The sequence below is a fragment of the Tenrec ecaudatus genome, chromosome 17, assembly GCF_050624435.1.
Source record: "Tenrec ecaudatus isolate mTenEca1 chromosome 17, mTenEca1.hap1, whole genome shotgun sequence".
Classification (NCBI taxonomy): domain Eukaryota; kingdom Metazoa; phylum Chordata; class Mammalia; order Afrosoricida; family Tenrecidae; genus Tenrec; species Tenrec ecaudatus.
The window spans coordinates 52774761-52793229 of NC_134546.1; the positions used below are offsets into that span (position 1 = coordinate 52774761).

The window sequence follows — 18469 nt, forward strand, 5'->3', positions numbered from 1 at the left end:
TTCCTGAAAAGAGGGTAGGAGGCCGAATAAATGTAGGGGCCTATGTCCCAGAGGCAAGCTTGCTGTCTCCACACCATGCAAATGGAGGACAGAGGCTATCTGCCGTCTCCTAGGCAGGCCCGGCTGGGGAAACAGTGTGCATGGTGGGATCAGGCTGGGGTTTGCATTGGCTCATTTTTTTTAAATGAGTAGATCATCAGGCCTGTCTTCCTGGTCCGCCTTAGTCAGCACTCACAGGAAACTCTCTGCCACTAAGTCATTCTGACTCAAGTGACCAGGCCGATAGGCCAGGGTAGAGGGGCCCCCTGTGGGTTTCGGAGAATGTGATGCTTTTACAGAGGCGGTGGTGTCATCTGTCTCCTGCAGAGCGCCCCGTGGGGTGGGGGGAGTAAGTGGTGGGATCCAACTGCGACCCTTGTGGCCAGCAGCCCGATTCATAGCCACTGTGCCAAGACGCTCTGCTGAAACCTGTGTGGTAGCCTCCACTGGCACCTACTAAGTTCTGAGTCGGAATGCACCCCCCCAGTTCTAGTTCCATCACTTGCTTTGTGACCTCAGCTCCTAGGAGTCTGACGCCTTTGCTGTTCCTACTTTCCAACCCCGAGACCCTCTGCAAATCTCCTTCCTTTGCACTCCTCGGAGAGAAAGGTTTAAAACAAAACAAACAACTAGGACCATAAGAGATTGGGGCCTGGGCTTTTCACAGGGTGTCAGGCCAGACTCAGCTGCGAGCATCAGGCGTCTCCTCCAGGCTTCCCAGCCTCTTAAGCCCACTCTTATGTTGACCCGAACAGTGTAAAATGCAGCCAAGCTGCCTGAGAGCAGCTGAGTGCCGGTGTGCTCCCTGGCCCGGCAGACACACCCAGGCCCCGCTGGCCCTGGCAGGAAGAGCCATGCCCTCTGCCAGCCTCACCCACAGCACTGGACACGTCTCCAAGGACCCAATCCATGACCAAAGAGCTTTCAGCCCAGCCCAGTCAGGGGCATCAGGCCAGAGGATTCCTGTAAGCATGGCTCCCATCTTCTCCTCTTCCTTCCCCCCAACTTGAGCTCCCTGCAGGCTCAGGTTTTCCCTCCTCAGCGAGGTGAGACAGCAGCGCCCTCCAAGCCCCTTGGCAGAAACACCTTCTCCCGACATCCTTGAAGGTGTCTTTCCACAACCCCACCAGGAAGGGCTTCTCAGCCAGCAGAAAGTGTGAGCAGGCATTCAACAGAGTCACAGCTCCACGTTCATAAAGCAACTAGTTCAGCCCCACTTGCAACTTGTCCATTCACTTTATGCACCCCCAAGACCACAAGGGATGTCTACTGGTTATTTTTCCCCCCTCTGAAAATCAGGAAGAGGCTTCTGCGATAGGACTTTCAGAATGCCATCCTGGTCCAGCTGCTGAAATGGCCGTGTTTCTGAGAGCCCAGAGCAGGGCAAGGGGCGGGGTGGGGAGTGGGGCAAAACTGGAGAGCCACTAGTCTGTGGAGAACAAGCCCAGTCTCCTCAGACTATCAGTCAATGTCTCCTACAGTCTGGCCTCAGCCAGACCTTCCTGCTCCTGGAGGCCTGCAGGTGCATGTGCTTGCGATCTGGGTCTACTTGTGCCCTGCATGCAGCATGCCAAGCGTCCGGTCCCGACCCAGGCCAGGATATTTTCAGTAGCCTCCTGTGCATGTGAAAAGTCGGACGAATACGGCAGACCGCCGAAGAATAGACCCATCTGAAGCGCCCTCAGAATGCTCCTCAGAGGCAAGGGGGCGCGAGACGGTCTCCTGTGCTCTGGACATCGTCGTCGGGAGAGACCAGTCCCCGCAGAGGGGCATTGTGTTGGGCAAAGTCGGGAGCAGTGAAGGCCTTCGATGACATGAACTCACATCGTGCCTGCGGCAATGGTGTGAGGGTGGCGTTCGGTTCTGTCGCACAGAGGCTCATGGTGAACCCGGACCCACTCGATGGCACCTAACAAGCACAGCAGCGGTGGCCCTGGGAAGGAGGCCTTGGGTGGTGCAGATGGTTAACACCCATCACTATTGACCAGAAGGTTGGTGGTTTGAGTCCCTTCAGAGGCTCCCGGGAAGAAAGGCCTAGTATGGCAGGCCTTTGGGGAAGAATCAGCCATTGAAAACCACAGTTCCCGGGGTCACAAGTCAAGGTCAACCAGAAGGCAGCTGATTTTTTAACCCTTTGAGGCATGACCACAGTACAACGCTCTCTGGGCGGCTAAGCCCCGTGTTACTTCCATCATCACACATGCCTCGCTTCATCTCTCCTCACTGTCAAAAACTCACTCACCGCCATTGAGCCGCTTCTGAGTCATAGCGACCCGGTAAGGATCGGGCTGAACTGCCCTGGTGGCTTTCCGAGACTGTCCCACTGGACAGGAGAAGCAAGCCCGGTCCTTCTCCTTCGGAGCAGCTGGTGGTTTCAAACTGCTGGCCATGCAGTTTGCCACCCAACATGTAGCCATGACGCAAACTCCTTGGGGGCAGGAGCTGCCCCTCAAACAGCCTGGTAGGGGCTGTTTTTCTTGTCCAGTCTACAAAGGGTTTCGGACATCCGGGGGTTTGCTTCAGAGTCCGACCAGCACAGCTGGTAAGCCAGAGAGCCCGGTCATTTGGCTCCACTTTATTTGTTCATTCATTTTATTAACATTTTATTAGGGGCTCATACAACTCTTATCACAATCCATACATATACACACATCAATTGTATAAAGCACATCCGTACATTCTTTGCCCTCATCATTTTCAAAGCATTTGCGCTCCACTTAAGCCCTTTGCATCAAGTCCTCTTTTTTCCACTTTAGGCAACCGATTCTTGCCTGCTGTTTCTGTGAATGTGAACAGAAAGCAGACAGCATACTGCACTGGGCAAGGCAGCTGTGTGAGACTTCTTGAAAGTGTCCAGGAGCCAAGAGGTCCCTGTGAAGACTAAGGTGTGCCAAGCTGGGAGGGGAATCCAGCCCCTAGCACATCATTACGGGTCCGGTAGGCACAATGTACAGTGATAATAAGTAAAGATCATAGTAAAGTCATCGAGAGCATGAGAGATAGAAGAGAGATGGAAATAATGGAGTCAGACATATTTCATGGTAGCATGCTCACCTCAGCTCCTCTTGGTGGTCCACGTGGAGAGGGGGAGGGGAAGGAGGACAAGGGGAAAGGGAACAGGGGAGTGAGGACAGGAGAGGAGAGGGGGAGCCAGCGAGAGGAGAGGGGAGGGAGGGAGGGAGAGAGAGAGAGAGAGAGAGAGAGAGAGAGAGAGAGAGAGAGAGAGAGAGAGAGAGAGAGAGAGAGAGAGCTCTTCATTGCTAACCCAGGCCTATATCCCTTTGGGGCAGTGCGAGCCCACTAATCACAAGTAAAGACATACACCACAGGATGGGGTTGCACTATAGGTTATAAGCAATGAGAGGGGGACAGTCTAGGGACATACATGCAATAGGAAGGGGAGGGATTGGGGGTACACATGTGACAAGATGGACGGATCCTAGATTCAAGATGGCAGCCTAACTTTGGATGTCACTGAGCCAGTTTGATCTGTTCTCTGGACCTCCATAGAAACCATTATCAGTAGGGTATAAATCCCACCTACAGGCACCAAGCTAATGGTCGTAAGCCTTTAGGGAGAAGTAGCCCATTGTCCTTATCAGCAGGGAGCGGCCCTACCTGTCTGGCAACTGCCTTCAGGGAGGATGTCTCTAAGCATGGGACCTCCCCCTATATTCTAGCAAAAGGCCCCTTATGTTTGGCATGTCTTTGGGGAAGACAAAGCTGGGGAAAAGTCTCCTTATAATCCCACACCAAGCCATGATTAAGATCCCATTTGAACCATGCTGTTGGTGAAGGACTATTGGACGTACCATGGACTGACCAAAGAACAAACAAATCTATCTTGGAAGAAGTACAACCAGAATGCTCTTTAAGAGGCAGGGATGACAAACTTCCTCTCACGTACTTTGGACCATGCCATCAGGAGAGCCCAGTCTCTGGAGAAGGACGCCATGCTCGGGAAAGTGGAAGGGCAGAGACAAAGAGGGAAGACCTCAAGGAGATGGACTGACGCAGTGGGTGCAGCGACGGGCCCAAGCAACAATGTGAGGTTGGTGCAGAAACGGGCAGTGCTTCGTTCTGTTTGTCTGCAGGATCGCTACGGGTCAGAACCGACTTGCTGGTACCCAACCCTGTGCACCTGACTTCCTAAGGAAACTCTCTGGGCACCCGGAGAGGGGCTTTTGGGCAGAGTGACATCTTGTTGGAGAGACAAGTCCAGAAGCCATCTCTCCCTCCCAAGTACTCCATGCCTTTACCCAGGGGCCCGGCAGGGCATCTCCCATCCCTGGCACTGAAGTGAGGGCTGTCATGTTCTCAGGCCACAGCCCCAGGCTGCCTGGTGTCATTTATAAGCCACTGGAGTTTCTGCAAGTTACGTGACCCTCTTAGCACCTCTCCTTCCAGGAGCTAACGGTAGCACCCAACTCCAGGGGTGGGATACCCAGTGACCACAATGGTTAAATGCTCCTGAAAAGAGCTTCGATTTGGATTCGCAGAGATGCCTCGGAAGGCCCGGTGAGCTGATTCCCAGGACAGAGCCACTGGATAGCTGACACAGTTCTACTCTGAGCACAAGGGCGCCAGGGAGCAGAGCCGAGCAACGGGCTTGTGTTTTGCCTCATGGACCAGAGTGTGACAGAAGGGATTTGCCATGTGGTTAGGAGCCTGGAGGTTCTGCTGGGCGGTGCCAGGCTAATCAAGTCAGAGGTTCAAACACACCTCAGCCAGTGCTCTGGAGAAGGCTGAAGCCATCTGCTCCCATGAAAGACTCAGTCTTGGAAGACGTAACAAGGTCACTGTGTTGGAATTGTTCTTGTGGTAAAGCGTTGGCATGGTACCTGGCACACAGTACGTGCTGTCCTCTGGGCTGCTGCTGCTGTTTTCTGTTATCACGATGTGAGCCCTGGATACACACGGGGGGTGGGGAGGGGGGCTGTATGCCTTCAGGATCTAGCTGGGCAGGGGGTGTCCACAGTTATACCCAGTAAATGCCAGCTGCTTGGGACGGGAGCAGAGCAGCCGGGACCCACCCCAAACCACGCCCACTGCCATGGAGTTGCCTGACTTACAGCGATCCTATAGGACAGAGTAGAGCCCTGGTGATGGAGTGGCCTGTGCACCCAGCTGCTAACTGTAAGGCCACCGGTTTGAATCCACCAGGCTCTCTGAGGGAGAACGGTGGGCTTCTACTCCCGTGAAGAGCCAGTCGCAGAGACCCACAGGGGCAGTTCTACCGTGCTGCGGGCTCGCTGTGAGCCAGCATCGCCAAGGCAGGGAGCAAGCTGCTCCCTGGGGTCCTGAAGCAGCTGCGAGGAGGGGAGCTGGAGGCCTACACTAGGAACCCTGGGGTTGGGAGCCACGTGCCGGGGTCCACTCCCACCGGTCCTCTCCTGCCCCCAATTACAGTGTCCCAGGGGACGGCGGATGGAAAGGGCCCAGGGCAAGGTGAGACCCGGGCAAGCGGGCAACACGATGTGGAAACCCCAAGGCGACTGGCTGGGGGGCCCTGGGCATGCCGCTTTCCCTTCTCCACATCTCCATGGCATCACCGTGCCCAGGACCCCTGATGACCGACACGGTGCCGGACCAGTTTTCCCACCTCCTCAGCCTGAGATTCCGGACTCGGACAGTGCGGGTGTGAAAGGACGTGACCTGTGATGGGCGGGACTTTCTTGCTCTCCTGTCACTTCGCTGAAACAAGGCTGGGACGCGCCTCCCAGCAAGAGGCTCTGACACAAATCCAGCAGCGTTCCTGTCCCTGTTGGGCAGAGGTATGGCATTGGGCCCCCAGGTAGCTGTACCCTGGGGCGGGCTGGGCCCCTCTGCGGCCATCCCTCGAGGGTGGGTGGTGGATCCCCATGTCCTCCCGGCCACTTTTCCTGTCCCGGTCCTTCTAGCTCTGGCGACGACCCCAACACTGGCCGTGCCCAGTGCAGCAGCAGCAGCAGGGTGCGGGGCAGGTGCACTTCTGGCCCATCGTCTAAGGGTTTCTGCAGGTTAGTCTAGCACAGTATCCAAGCCCTGTGGCCACGCTTTGTAAACCGAGTGTGCGGCTCGCGATCCTTTTCCTCTCTGCCACACCCAGTTTAGGCTGCCGAGGCAGGGACACGCGTTTCTACCATGCCCTACAGACTGAGCCCTCCGCAAGACAGGCAAATCCCAAGTCCCGCTGCTGTTGAGGCAATTCTGACTCTCAGCCACCCTCCCGGCAGGTTCCTGAGGCGGTACATCTTCACGGAACCGAGCCTAACCTTCCTCCCAAAGGGAGGCCGGAGGGTTAGAACCGCCAACCTGGTAGTCAGCAGTTCAGCATGTACCTCACTGCACCTCCATTCTCACTTTTGATCTTCCGTTTCTCTCTTTTGGAAGTCAGGCACATTTCTGGTAATGGTTTTAAAGCTAAGGAAAAGCTTTATTATATTGTATTACAGAGTTAAAAAATTTTAAAACATTGGAACCAAAATTAATTAAAAAGAAAATATAATAGTCCCATAAAAAGACATTTTGGTATCTCTTAGATTCTATTTTTTGCCCCCAATTTAGGAGATTTCGCTCCGCAGGCTTTCCAATGTGCGGTACACTATCCACGGGCCCCAAGACTGCAGCTGGGTCCTCAGACAGCTTTCCTCCTGAAGGCGTGACTGGCACTCACTTTTTCTTCAGTAGCTCTGTCATTTCAGGAACTACCTGCAAATTAAAAACATAATAATAAGATTAAGACAACTTGATCAGGCACCATCCGGTCAGTGCATGTCCCTGCTGAAGCACGAACGGGCCCCTCCTCTGCCAGGACCTCCCATGCCCAGGGAGCCTGCAGACGCTGAGTTGAGGGAGAGACCCCTGGACAGAGGCCCACTCGTGGCCATTGGAGCCTTCAGGCACAAGCACACAGCTAGGAGGCGGCAGAGGAAGGCCCACGCCTGTGTGCCCGTCCGTGTTGACAGTGACGTGCACCTTTGTATCGATCTCCGTGTCTCCCTTCTTTCCTCCCCAGTCCACACAGGTCTCTAAGCCAGGGCTCACTCTCCCGGCTGTCCCTGCATCCCAAAGGCTGCGTGGTCCTCAGCACAGAGCCACCATCTGACACAACAGTGAGCTGCAGGCTGCACAGCCCGAACCAGCGCCCTTCATGAACACCAAGGTTTCTGGGTGAATGCAACGGGGTCGGCAGACACGGTAAGAGAGCAGAGTGGGATTCGGACAGGGCTGGCTCCCCTATTTAAAAGGAGCCACAGTTGCCTGGCCGCGCGGCAGGTGGGGTGCCCCTTGTGGGGAACTGCTCTGTGACCACCTGGAACAGAGGAGAGTGGTGCATGGGCGGCAGGGGCTCACACTGAGCCCACCGAGAACTGGTCCTGCCTCCGTCTTCCAAGGGGCTGTCAGCTGCCCCGGCTCACAGAGAGCCCGGCTGAACTCGCCACCACTGAATAGAGCCTCTCAATTATTTATGAGAGCTACATTTCCATTAGGTGGAAATAATGTGTTCGTACAAAATTTATTAAGGAAATTGTTGACATGTTGTTTCTTCCGAATGTCACTTTGTCTCCAGCTTACTAAAAGGCCCATGTTTACCACTGAGCCAGCAGGCATTAGCTCAGGGGCAGCAGCAAGTGCTGGCACCACTTCCGTGGAGACACCGTGAGCCCATGCCAGTCACACGGCGGCATGCTCACTGAGCCTCACACTCGGGCATGTGGGTGGGCATGTGGCTCGTGAGAAACAGGCTGGGCCCAAGTGGTTTCCCCAGCATGGCACCCCGTAAGGTTTTTTATAAGGTTTTGCTGATTTGGGAATACACACAGGAAAACACAGCCCTGTCCAGCAGTTTCTGCATTTAAGTCCCTGTGTGGACGGCAGTCTCCAGCTGCTCAGCCTCCTCCCCTCCTGTGCCTCCTTGCTCTCAGGGCCCCGCTCGCCCAGGTTCTTATGCCATCAGTTGAGTTGCTCTTGACCCTTTGACCCCCACAGAGAGTCCTTTAGAAACTGGCAGAGGTGTTTTAACTAGGTAAGCGAATCTATTGCTTGCTGTTGTTTTTAACTGTTCGGTTTTCAGACAATTTCGTGGAATGGGTTTGGTTTAGGGTTTAAAGATGGCATCAGGGCAGAAATTTCAGGGGGTTCTCCAGCCTCCACGGCGGAGAATGTCCAAGTCTGCTCTGCATGAGCAGGATTCTGCTACAGAACCTGTGACCAAAGTGAAAACACACACACAGTGTTTGAATGTCCCCACTCTGCCACACTACAACACACACACACACACGCAAGTAGATGGTTCAGGGTCTCTCTCTCTCCATCAGCCACCCCCTTTTTGTAGACACCCAACCTCAGACTTGCGGAGCCCCCCACCCAATGCTTGATTTAGGGAGAAGAAATGCCCACTCGGGGTCATGGATTGTCTGTGGCCTGCGCCCACTGAAAGCCCTCCATTGGTACTGGATCCGTTCACTGTTTACTCAGTGCTTCCTCAGGGCAGACCTCGTGGGCTCCGTGTCGGGCTGCTAATGACAAGGCCAGCAGTTCGAACCCATCAGTCACTCCACAGGAGAAAGAGGAGGCTGCAGTGTGACTCTGTCGTTGTGACCCCATGCCTAGCCTGGTCCAGAGCCCTCCGCACTAATGTTAGGTGTGATCCGTCTCACTGCACCTCTTCTTCTTGTTCCCTGGCGTGCTACACTGAGCACGGCGTCCTCTTCTAGACCAGTCTCTCCTGAAATCAGGTCTAAGGTACGCAAGACGAAGTCTCGCCATCTTTGCTTCTGAGAAGCATTCTAGCGGAACTTCTCCCAAGATAGACATGTTTGGTCCTTTGGCCATCCGCGGTGTGTCAGTGTCTCCACCGCCACCGGCAGCAGCCCTCCGGTCTCCCTTCTTCATTGATCACCTCTCACGCGCCTGTAGCAGCTGACACCACAGCTTGGGACCCGGCGCACCCGTCTTCAATGCGCCGCCCTCACTGCTCACCAGGCTCACTGCCGCACATCCTCTGGCCTCTCGACTGCTGTGTCCTTGAGGACTGAGCGTGGAGCTAAGCAAAGGAACACTTGACAACTCAGTCTCTCATGATGTCATCTCCTGGTCCAGTTGTGAGGGTTTTCACATTTGTTTTACAATGAGTTGTAAAATAGCCCTCAAAACAACAACCAAACACACCCCTCACTGCCAATGTTGACTCCAACACAATTAGTCTATAACTAAATCCACTTGTAAACAACACCTTACCATTTACAATATGTATTTTAAAATGTAGTATGAAAAGGTCTTTTACACAGCTATTATTTGACTTATAATTACATTTCCTTTAAGATCTGAATCCAAAATACAGTTCTCATCCAGTTTGTCATGAACACAGCCATGCTCTGAAGTGTGATCAGACCTTTAAAGAGCTCGTGGTCAGCGACGAGGAGCGCGCTCATGACGACGCAGCTTGTCGGCCTCAGTGAGAGACCCTCGTCGCTCACTTGCTGCCATCGAGCGGATCCCAAGTGTGTCAGCAGCAGGCCCTGATCCTGATTTCAGCTGAGAAAACGGTCTGGCGGGTACTATCGAGTTCCTTCATCAGCCGAAAGCTGCGGCCCTTTTCCTGCCCTCTCTGGAAAGGACGCGCACGGCGGTGCGCCACGAGCTGGAGCACGGGCGCGTGAGCGAGGCACAGTGATGAGAAAAGACAGAGGCTACGCCAAGAGCCTGCTGGGTAAGCTCCCTGCTCGCACGTCTGTCTCTGAGACAGACGACTGACCAGGCACACACGCACGTGGTGTGGAGTTCTCCTGCAGCAACCAGTGGGAGGCTGCAACCCAACCAGTATTTTCATTTGGTCCCTTTCTGGCTTGAATTCGGTAAAGGTTTACCGAGCAGATCCGTTATCCACTCACTGGCTCGTATACATTTTGTTTCCTCTACTGTGATCCCCACATCGTCCCTGTGGCCATCGTCCCTTCTCCCCGGCCCTTCTGAATGGCTCAAATGGCAGACAACTTGAAGGCGGGTGACCAGCCCCCACCCCCGCCCACTGCCACTGAGTGGCTTTCCACCCGAGTGACCCTGTGTAAGGTCCCTCAAACGGTCTGTCTTTAGGGGAGCATATAACCTCATCGTTCTCCCTAGGCGAGGCTGGGGGTTTGAACCGCCAACCTCATAGTTAGCAACCCAATGCTTTACACAGTGTTACTAACTCCTCCTTTACCCCCGCCTGTCTACTGTTTGGCTGGAAATGGAGACATTTCATACAGTGAGTCCCTCCCCACCCCCAGAAATGAAGAAGGGTAACTACGGCCATGATCTCAGGGGTTCCACCAGTCCCCAGCCAACCAGGAAGTCTGGTTTTAGAGGATTTGGATTTCTGTTCCACATTTGTCTTCCACTCTAATGTGATCTCTTTGAGAGCAGCTGGCACGGTCACTCGGCACCACCGAGTTCTGGTCTCAGGGTTGTGGTCTAGTAACCTGCTGGATTCACTGTCGCCAGTGTCCCAGACTTCCTCCGCGGCTCTTGCCTTCAGACAGCGGGGACCAAGAGTTGCACCTGGGCTGTACCTGCATGAACCTTTAAGGCTCCCGCCACTAGTGACTACAGTAGGATACACAACTCTACCTGTGTGGGCTGTGCCACACCAGCTGACCTCCACGTCACGAGGCTATGCCTGCAGGCACAGCGACCTATTCCCTCAGGTGTCTGCACAACAGGTAATTTAAATAAACATTTCACACTCTTTATTTTTTTCCCCAAGCTGATGAGATTAATATTCTGATTAAAGACATTTACACTGTATTGATCAAAGATATAGATAACGTCTAAGCAGGATATTAACGACTGCCTTCACGTAATTTCAGCTAAAAGCCATAAGCATGACATCTCAGTTTAAATGTCTGACTAGAGCCAAATCTGGACTTCTTAAAACACCAGAAGTAGCTTGAGACCCTCAGGCTGAAAACCAGCTTCTTGGATAAGTTCTGAAGTCCTGTTGGTCCCTTTCCGCTCTGCCTTCATGGAAGGCTCACCAAGAAACTTCCTCAAGTACACACACACTCTCTCTCTCTCTCTCTCTCTCCCTCCCTCCCTCCCAGCACAAGGACCAGGGTGGCGCTCCTGCATCAAGGCAGGGGGCCGGCCCACTGGAGGACAGGAAACTCTTACTGGTTATCACTCAGGCATCTTATCAACAAGCCCCATGCCAGCTGGCATACACTGTACACAAACATTCCTGAATGTAAACAACAATCCCTTATACATTTTCCATCTATTTTCTTAAGAGTGAAAAAGATAGTTGACTATACACAAACTTGCCAACATAGTTCACAGTTGTTGTTGAGCAAATATTCAATGTGGGTCAGAGAATCTCTATTTGTCTACCCTCACCACTGGTGAATAAGTATCTGCATCTTAATCAAAGTTATCCTTCTATAGAGATACAAAATTTTTTTCTCTTTTACATACCAGTTTACCCTCCCAGTAGTAGTCAAATGATCGTCATTATCTGTGCTAGTTACACAATCTGGTGTCAATTTGGTACTTAAAAGGATTAAGAGTGAAGGGGTGGAGTCTACTCTGTCATCAGGTCACAGCCAATGAGGCTTCTATGTGGGCATGGCTTTCCCCTAAGGATTCTTGGAATTCAGGTATTTCCTCCTTGGAGGCGGGGGACACTCTCTCTCTGCTCAGACCCTGATGCAACTAGACCTCTGGGCCTGGAGAAGCCACGTGAAGAACCCTGCCAGCACTGAGATACTTATAACGCCACTGGATCCACAAGACTTCCAACCCACTGGCCTGTGATCCTCCTGCATTTGGCATCATTGCATGTATTTCGTGAGTCTGAAGAGGACTTTACAAATTGTTATCAGCCATCTGGGCTAATATTGGACTTATAGACTTGACCTGGACTGGGCTGGGATATTTTCTCAATATTCAATTGCTCTTGTATATAAAGTTCTTCCTCATACACATGTGTGTTTGTAAATTTGTTTCTCTAGTCTCCCCAGACCAACATGTTACCGTTTATTCTTCCACACAGGCAATAGGAGGTACCTGTCCTATCTGAGCCCAAATTTCAGACACAGATGATGCCTCCTGAAGGGAAGGATACTCCAAGCTGCCCAAGGCAACAGCCCTAGCCCCGTCCTGGGAGCTGTTCTGCTGGACATGAGCAGAAGGGCCCTCACTGAGCATGGACACAGCTTTCAGAGTGCACGCACGCATGCGCCCAAGCACAGCTCACTGGTTCATGTGGGTCAGGTGAGGGCTCAGCGATGGCTCAGTCCTCGAGATGGGGGTAATCCTGGCGCTGTCCCTAGGGGCAGCCTCTCCACTGAGGCTCCAATGTGAGGAGACCCTCACTTCAGCTAACCCTCTTCTCCCACAGGTGGATAATTTCAGGGTCTCAATTCCTGTGTGAGAGACTTCTGCCCAAGGTAATCGAGACACGCATGATCTGCAACCTTTGCATGTGGCCAAAGAAACACACAAGGCCCATCAGTATAAGGAATCCCACGGAGAGGGCAGTGCAGTCTGAGAAGTGGAGAGTCTGGGGGGCGGGAAGTGAGGGTTTCCCCAGACACACATCAAGTTAAGAAGCCCTTGGTCTGACGCTCAGACACAGCAAGGAAGCACACTTGGTGAGTCAAATAAGCTCCCCTCAAGGCCCCATTCTGCCCCATGAGGAGCTGGCACGTCCTTGAGACGCCTGAATGAGTGGGTTTGATATGAATTCCCTTACAACACCCACCCCAAACAATTCTAGGTCACAGTTGGGAGCATTTAACACTGTATGCTAACATAGTACATGGGATGCCAAGAGTCTTATGGACTGCCCTCTCCCCCACATTGTGGGATTATAGAGGCTTTTCCCCAACCATATCTCCCCCAAAGATATGCCAAACATTAGGGGCTTTTTGCTAGCACATGGGGGGAGGTCAGATGCTCACAGACATCCTCCCTGAAGACAGTCAGTCCCCAGACTAAGATAGGCCACCCCTCCCTGCTGTTAAGGACAATAGGCTGCTTCTCTCTAGAGGGCTCCAGTCATTGCTTTGGTTCCTGTAGGGGGAGTTCTCACCCTACTGATAATGGTGCCAGGGACCAGGTCAAACTGGCTCAGTGACATCCAAAGTTAGGCCGCCATCCTGTATCTAGGATCCGCCCATCTTGTCACATGCATACCCCCATCCCTCCTCTTCCTATTGCGTGGATACCCCTAGATCACCCCCCTTCCATTACTGTGTTACCCATAGCACAACCCCTTCCTGTGACGTATGTCTTCACCTGAATTAGGGGGCTTGCATGTCCCCAGAGACTATAAAAGCCTTGGTTAGCATTAAATCTCTCTCTCCCTCCACGTGGACCACCAGGCAGGGCTGAGGTGAGCTGCTGCCATGCAATGTGTCTGCCTGCATTGTTTCCATCTCTGTCTCCTCTGTCTCCCATGCGCCCTATGCCTGTGCTATGGTCTTTACTTATCATCGCCGTACAAGTGCGCCTCCGGACCCGTGACGACGTGTTAGGGGCGGGCTTCCCCTGGCACCCTATGGTCCTAACAGCAGCTTAGAGCTTTCTTAAGGGCAAAGTTAGAATATCTCATAAATGGCACATATTTATTAGGGTAACTCCACTTAAAGTAGGCCAAAATTGTGTACATATATTAATAGTATATACATACAGACAGGCAGGCACACACGCACATACACATACAATGATTTACTGCAATGGCTTAATTCCTGACCAACTCTATGGAGTCTGCGAACAACCGTCTAAACAGCAGCCATCTCTCTCCAGGCGTACTTACCTTAAACAAGTCTGCAACTAGTCCGTAATCTGCCACTTGGAAAATTGGGGCTTCTGGGTCTTTGTTAATGGCTACAATGGTCTGTTTGGGGGTGGAGGGGTGGGGGTGGGGGGGAAGGAGAGGAGAAAGTTAGACTTTATGAAGAAATCATATCACAGAGAGTAATTATTCTATTTTAACTCTCCTTCCAACCAATTCATATGCCTAAAACTATCTACCAAGTAAGACTCATTTGGTGTCTCTCTAGCAACAGTGTAAATTTATTATAAATTCCTAAATTGAAACATAACAAAAGTATCTCCTTATTCCCCCACCAGTCTATTAAAAAAGGTCTTGAAATCATTGTGTAACAAACTCTTCCACTGTAACCATTTTTAAGGGTACAATCCACTGGCATAAATTATATTCACAATGTTGTATAATCATTACTACTATTTATCTCTAAAGCCTTTTCACCACCAGAGAAACTGTCTCCCCATGAAGCAGCAACTTCTTGTCTTCCCTACACCCCCTCCCCCCCCCCCGCCGCCTCTGTTACCTTCCTTTACTTTGTCTCTGTCTTTGCCTATTCTAGAGATTTCAGAATAGATCATTTCAGATGGGTAACACAGGTGGAATCAGGATCATACTTATCCTTTTGTGCCTGGCTTATTTCACTTAGCAGAATGGTTTCATGGTTCATACATGTCACAGCATGTTTCAGGACTCCATTCCCTTTGCTGGCTGAATGCTCATGCAAGAGGTGACTCTCCCATTTTTATGTGTCCATTCAGTGGACTGCGGGGCTAGTATGACCAATGCCGCAGTGGATGCTGGTGCACAGCATCTGCCGAGCCTCTGCTTTCAAGCCTGAGTAGAACGGCTAGGTTACATGGTCGTTCTATGATTCTTTTTTTCTTCTTTTAAGCAATTGCCAAACTGTTTCCCATAATTATGATTATGTTCTAAAAGCTGCTTTTTGACTTAGGGTGGGGGGAGGAGAGTTTGATTTTAAATTGAAAAAAATAAATCCACATTAGAATTTACAACTTTTGTACCTTAAAGTATTTCTACCTCCAAATATTCCATACCATTTGCTGTTTTCAAGTTCTTGTCCTTTGTTCTGAGAATACATGGGTTAACTGTCTAGTCTGCCTGGAAGTCAAGGACAACCTTAGAACAAAGGATGGTAGGTTCTTATGTCTATAGAATATGCAAGCATAAAGTTTCTCTTCTCTCCTACAATTTTTTAAAAATGCTACAGGTATAAAAGTTTACTAACATATTAAAGATAAATGATCATTCAAAAATGTGTTTGTTGTTCACTAATCATTATTTTATTAACCTAAGACTTAGTTTGGCATTCCTGTAGATGCTTCTAATACCTTTTCAATTAGTGTGAAATTAGTTTTTACTCGAATGTGGTATTGTGGTAGTTACATAATTTCATATCAACTTCATAAATAAAATGAAGAGGTCGAGTCTAACTTGTCAATCAGGTCACAAGGTCACACCCACCAGGAGGATTCTGGGAACTTCCTCTGTGGAGGTGGGAAACACGCTCTCTCTGTGCTTTATAATCCTGTTGACAAGCCATATGGAGCCATGCTGATGGGAGATGCGTCCACTGCCACTGGACCCACAGGACTTTCTATCCTCCAGCCTGTGACCTTCCTGCATTCGGCGTGATTGCACGGCTGCGTGAGTCTGAAGAGGCACTCATGGGCTAATATGGGACGTATGGGCTAATACTGAACTTATAGACTTGATCTGGACTGGGTTGAGATGTTTTATTGATGCAAAATTACCTCTTGATATAAAATTCTCTTTTACATATATATGAGTATGTCTGGATTTATTTCTCTAGTCAACCTGGACTAACATAGGTATTAATTGTGGAGGCAGACAGCCTCATCTTTCGCCGATAGGGCTGCTGGTGGGTTTGATCCACCGACCCTGCAGTTAGCAATCCAATGCTTACACAATAGTGCCACCAGAGCTCCTTATAATTAAAGTACCTAGAAATAAAATTCAGTTTCTACCTGCCTGTTAATGTTTCTTATAAAAATAGCAAAAGTCCATGTGGAGAGTAGTTTCATCTATTCCAACTTTCAATGTGTACATTCTACAAGGGCAGCATGTTCCAGAACCTGTGAGGCTGGGGCACAGTGACGAGCCCAGAGAAACACGCCGTGGGTCTAACACATGTTGGATGGAAACAATAAACTGTGGTTTCAAACAGAAGCCTCGAGTCCAAAGTCACAGAACAAACGTTTGAATCACAGGCTTGGATTCCCATGGAGGTGCCCCTCTGGGCCGCGGCCGTCTGCTCTGTGGCTACCAGCAGAAATGTGTTTGACTGATGGTGGTTAACGATTGCTCCTGGAGGCCACACAGTCAAGCATCTGACCATAGTCACCCGGAAGCCTTTTCGGCCAATACATAAGTTGGCAATGGCCTGTAACTGGGGGCTAGGCACCAGTGAGGTCTTGGTTTCTTCAGCTGCTGAAACACTCTCCCTTACGAGCAGCTGGGAATCGCACAGGACAGCCGTGCTGTGCCCTACAGTAAGCACTCTTTCGTTTCTGCAATGGCCTATCTTACTCCCCAGAACTCACAGATTACACGCACTCACATTAATATGCATATAGTTCAAAAAGCGCTTTCATTTATATTGGTTCATTTCATATAACAATGGTAATTAAAATCTCAGCTCATCAGCAACACAACTCACAGGTTTAAGGCAATCAGCTAGAGCTTACTCGGGGGCAATGTGTTTTTCATTTCAGCATCCCAAGCCTCTAGAACTAGGACCACGCTTAATAAACATTTCTTAGGTGATGGAGAGACGAAGTCTTGGCTCAAGTGCATTCTAATGGGTTGTTCCCCAACCTGGGTCCCTTAATTCAACTGTCCCGTTTGCTTTCCATATACTGTCTGGTCCTCCCCACCCCCACCCCTAGTCCATCATGACTGGCACAGGGTAAAACATTTCACTGGGAGTTTCTTGGCAGGCAGAGCCTTCTATTTTAGAGAAGCAGTGTTTCAGCTATGTCTGTATATTTTATTTAAGGTTGGTGGGGTGTTTTTCTCTCTCTCTCTCCCATCTAATGCAACAATAACATTTTCCCCATCGGCAGTGCTGTTTTCATTGCTCCGTGGAGAAACATACCATCCAACTGTGAAATCTGACTGGTTTGGAGCCAATTCATTTAGATGCTACAGGAGGCAGTGCTTGCATTTCTTTGAGTTGGAAGTTAAACCTGTTAAAAGTTTTATTACCTTTTATATCAAACTTCCAGCTGAATGGATAAATGCAGGAGTGTCAGAGGCATCTCTGAATTCATGGAAGACTAACTCATAATTCAAACTGCACTGTTATGCATGAATTATTGTGTCGTATTCTGTAATATATGTTCAGAGCCATTACATAGGACTTCCATGTACAGCTCAGCTAGCACGTTAAAATCAAGTGTCTCCTCTCCACACCACACTTTGGTACCTTCGGGGATCTTAAGGTGCCCTAATGCTCCGGCCGAATGTACTAGCCCGGCCTTGGAAACAGCTCAAGCATGGCGCTTCTACCGATGGCAGAAAAAGGGAGAGCCGGGCACCAGGGAGAAGCACACAGAGGGGCAATCAAGCTGCTCAGGGCCCACATTTTCTACCTGCAGGTTATATGAGTGGAAAGGGACCTGAGAGGTCACGAGAGAACACCTGCATGCAGCAGGGGAGGAAACTGAGGCACGCAATGAACTGGCCTGGCAGTAAGAGCCGGGAGGGATTCAGGTTCAGGTCTCTTTCCGTGAGTGACACAGCACGACCACTCTGACCATGCAGTGAACAGCGGTCACTATGTCTTCCAGTTCCCAGATCAGGGCTAATATAAAAGGTCTACTACACACTTAGTAATCACAAAGAAAACACAGCGTGAAATTCAATTTTTTTAAAAAGACGGTTTCTTTCATTAACTCACAGGACTGCTGTGCATTGTTACCTTGCTATCTTTCATGCCAGCTAAATGCTGGATGGCTCCAGATATCCCCACGGCAATGTAAAGTTCCTGAAATGAAAGACACCAATCATATTATTCCTATCCATGGAGAGAATACTTTCTCAAGCTATCAGCAACAAGCTGTAAGTACAGGATGCTTTAAATTAAAAATAAGAAACCACCTGTACTGTTTATTGTTTTCTTGTTCTGTGAGCATCTCATCCTCCCAGCCCTCTTTTCCCTGAATGCATTGCCCCCGATGCTAATCGATATGCAGATGAGGACAAGAGCCCTGCCATGTGTCAGTCCCTGCACTAGCCTCCCCTCCTCTCACCATGACCGGGAGGTACACTTTTTGTCTGGGCCACTCGTTTGGATAACAACGCCTCAATTCATTCACACTGCAGATCAACACAGAGTGCGTAGTCTGATTTGTGTTTCCTTTTGACTTAGTTGTTTACTTTCACATAATAGAATTCTTTGTTAAATTAGGAATTATGCTTAAAGCCAAACAAAACCAACCTTAAAGCCACAGAGCAAATTCCGACTCCCGGGGACCCTAATGCAGGGTTTCTGGGACACAAATGGAAATATAAAGTAGTGCCAAGAGGTCCTAAAGACAGTGCCCCTCTCCCCTCGCTCTCTTCCCTTCTCAATACAGAGTAAACTTCTCTGGA

At 50.5% G+C, this 18469-nt stretch overlaps 1 protein-coding gene across 1 annotated transcript in view; it reads right to left on the minus strand.

The window, feature by feature from the left end:
- Positions 1–6430: 6430 nt before the first annotated feature.
- ETFA (electron transfer flavoprotein subunit alpha) overlaps positions 6431–18469 on the minus strand; it is a 79301-nt gene continuing 67262 nt past the window's right edge. Inside the window, exons 10-12 of the mRNA XM_075535607.1 lie at positions 17796–17861; positions 13820–13900; positions 6431–6729 (exon numbers count right to left, since the gene is read on the minus strand). Coding sequence (XP_075391722.1) covers positions 6691–6729; positions 13820–13900; positions 17796–17861 — 186 coding nt within the window. The 3' untranslated portion in view covers positions 6431–6690. The remainder of the gene's footprint in view (positions 6730–13819; positions 13901–17795; positions 17862–18469) is intronic.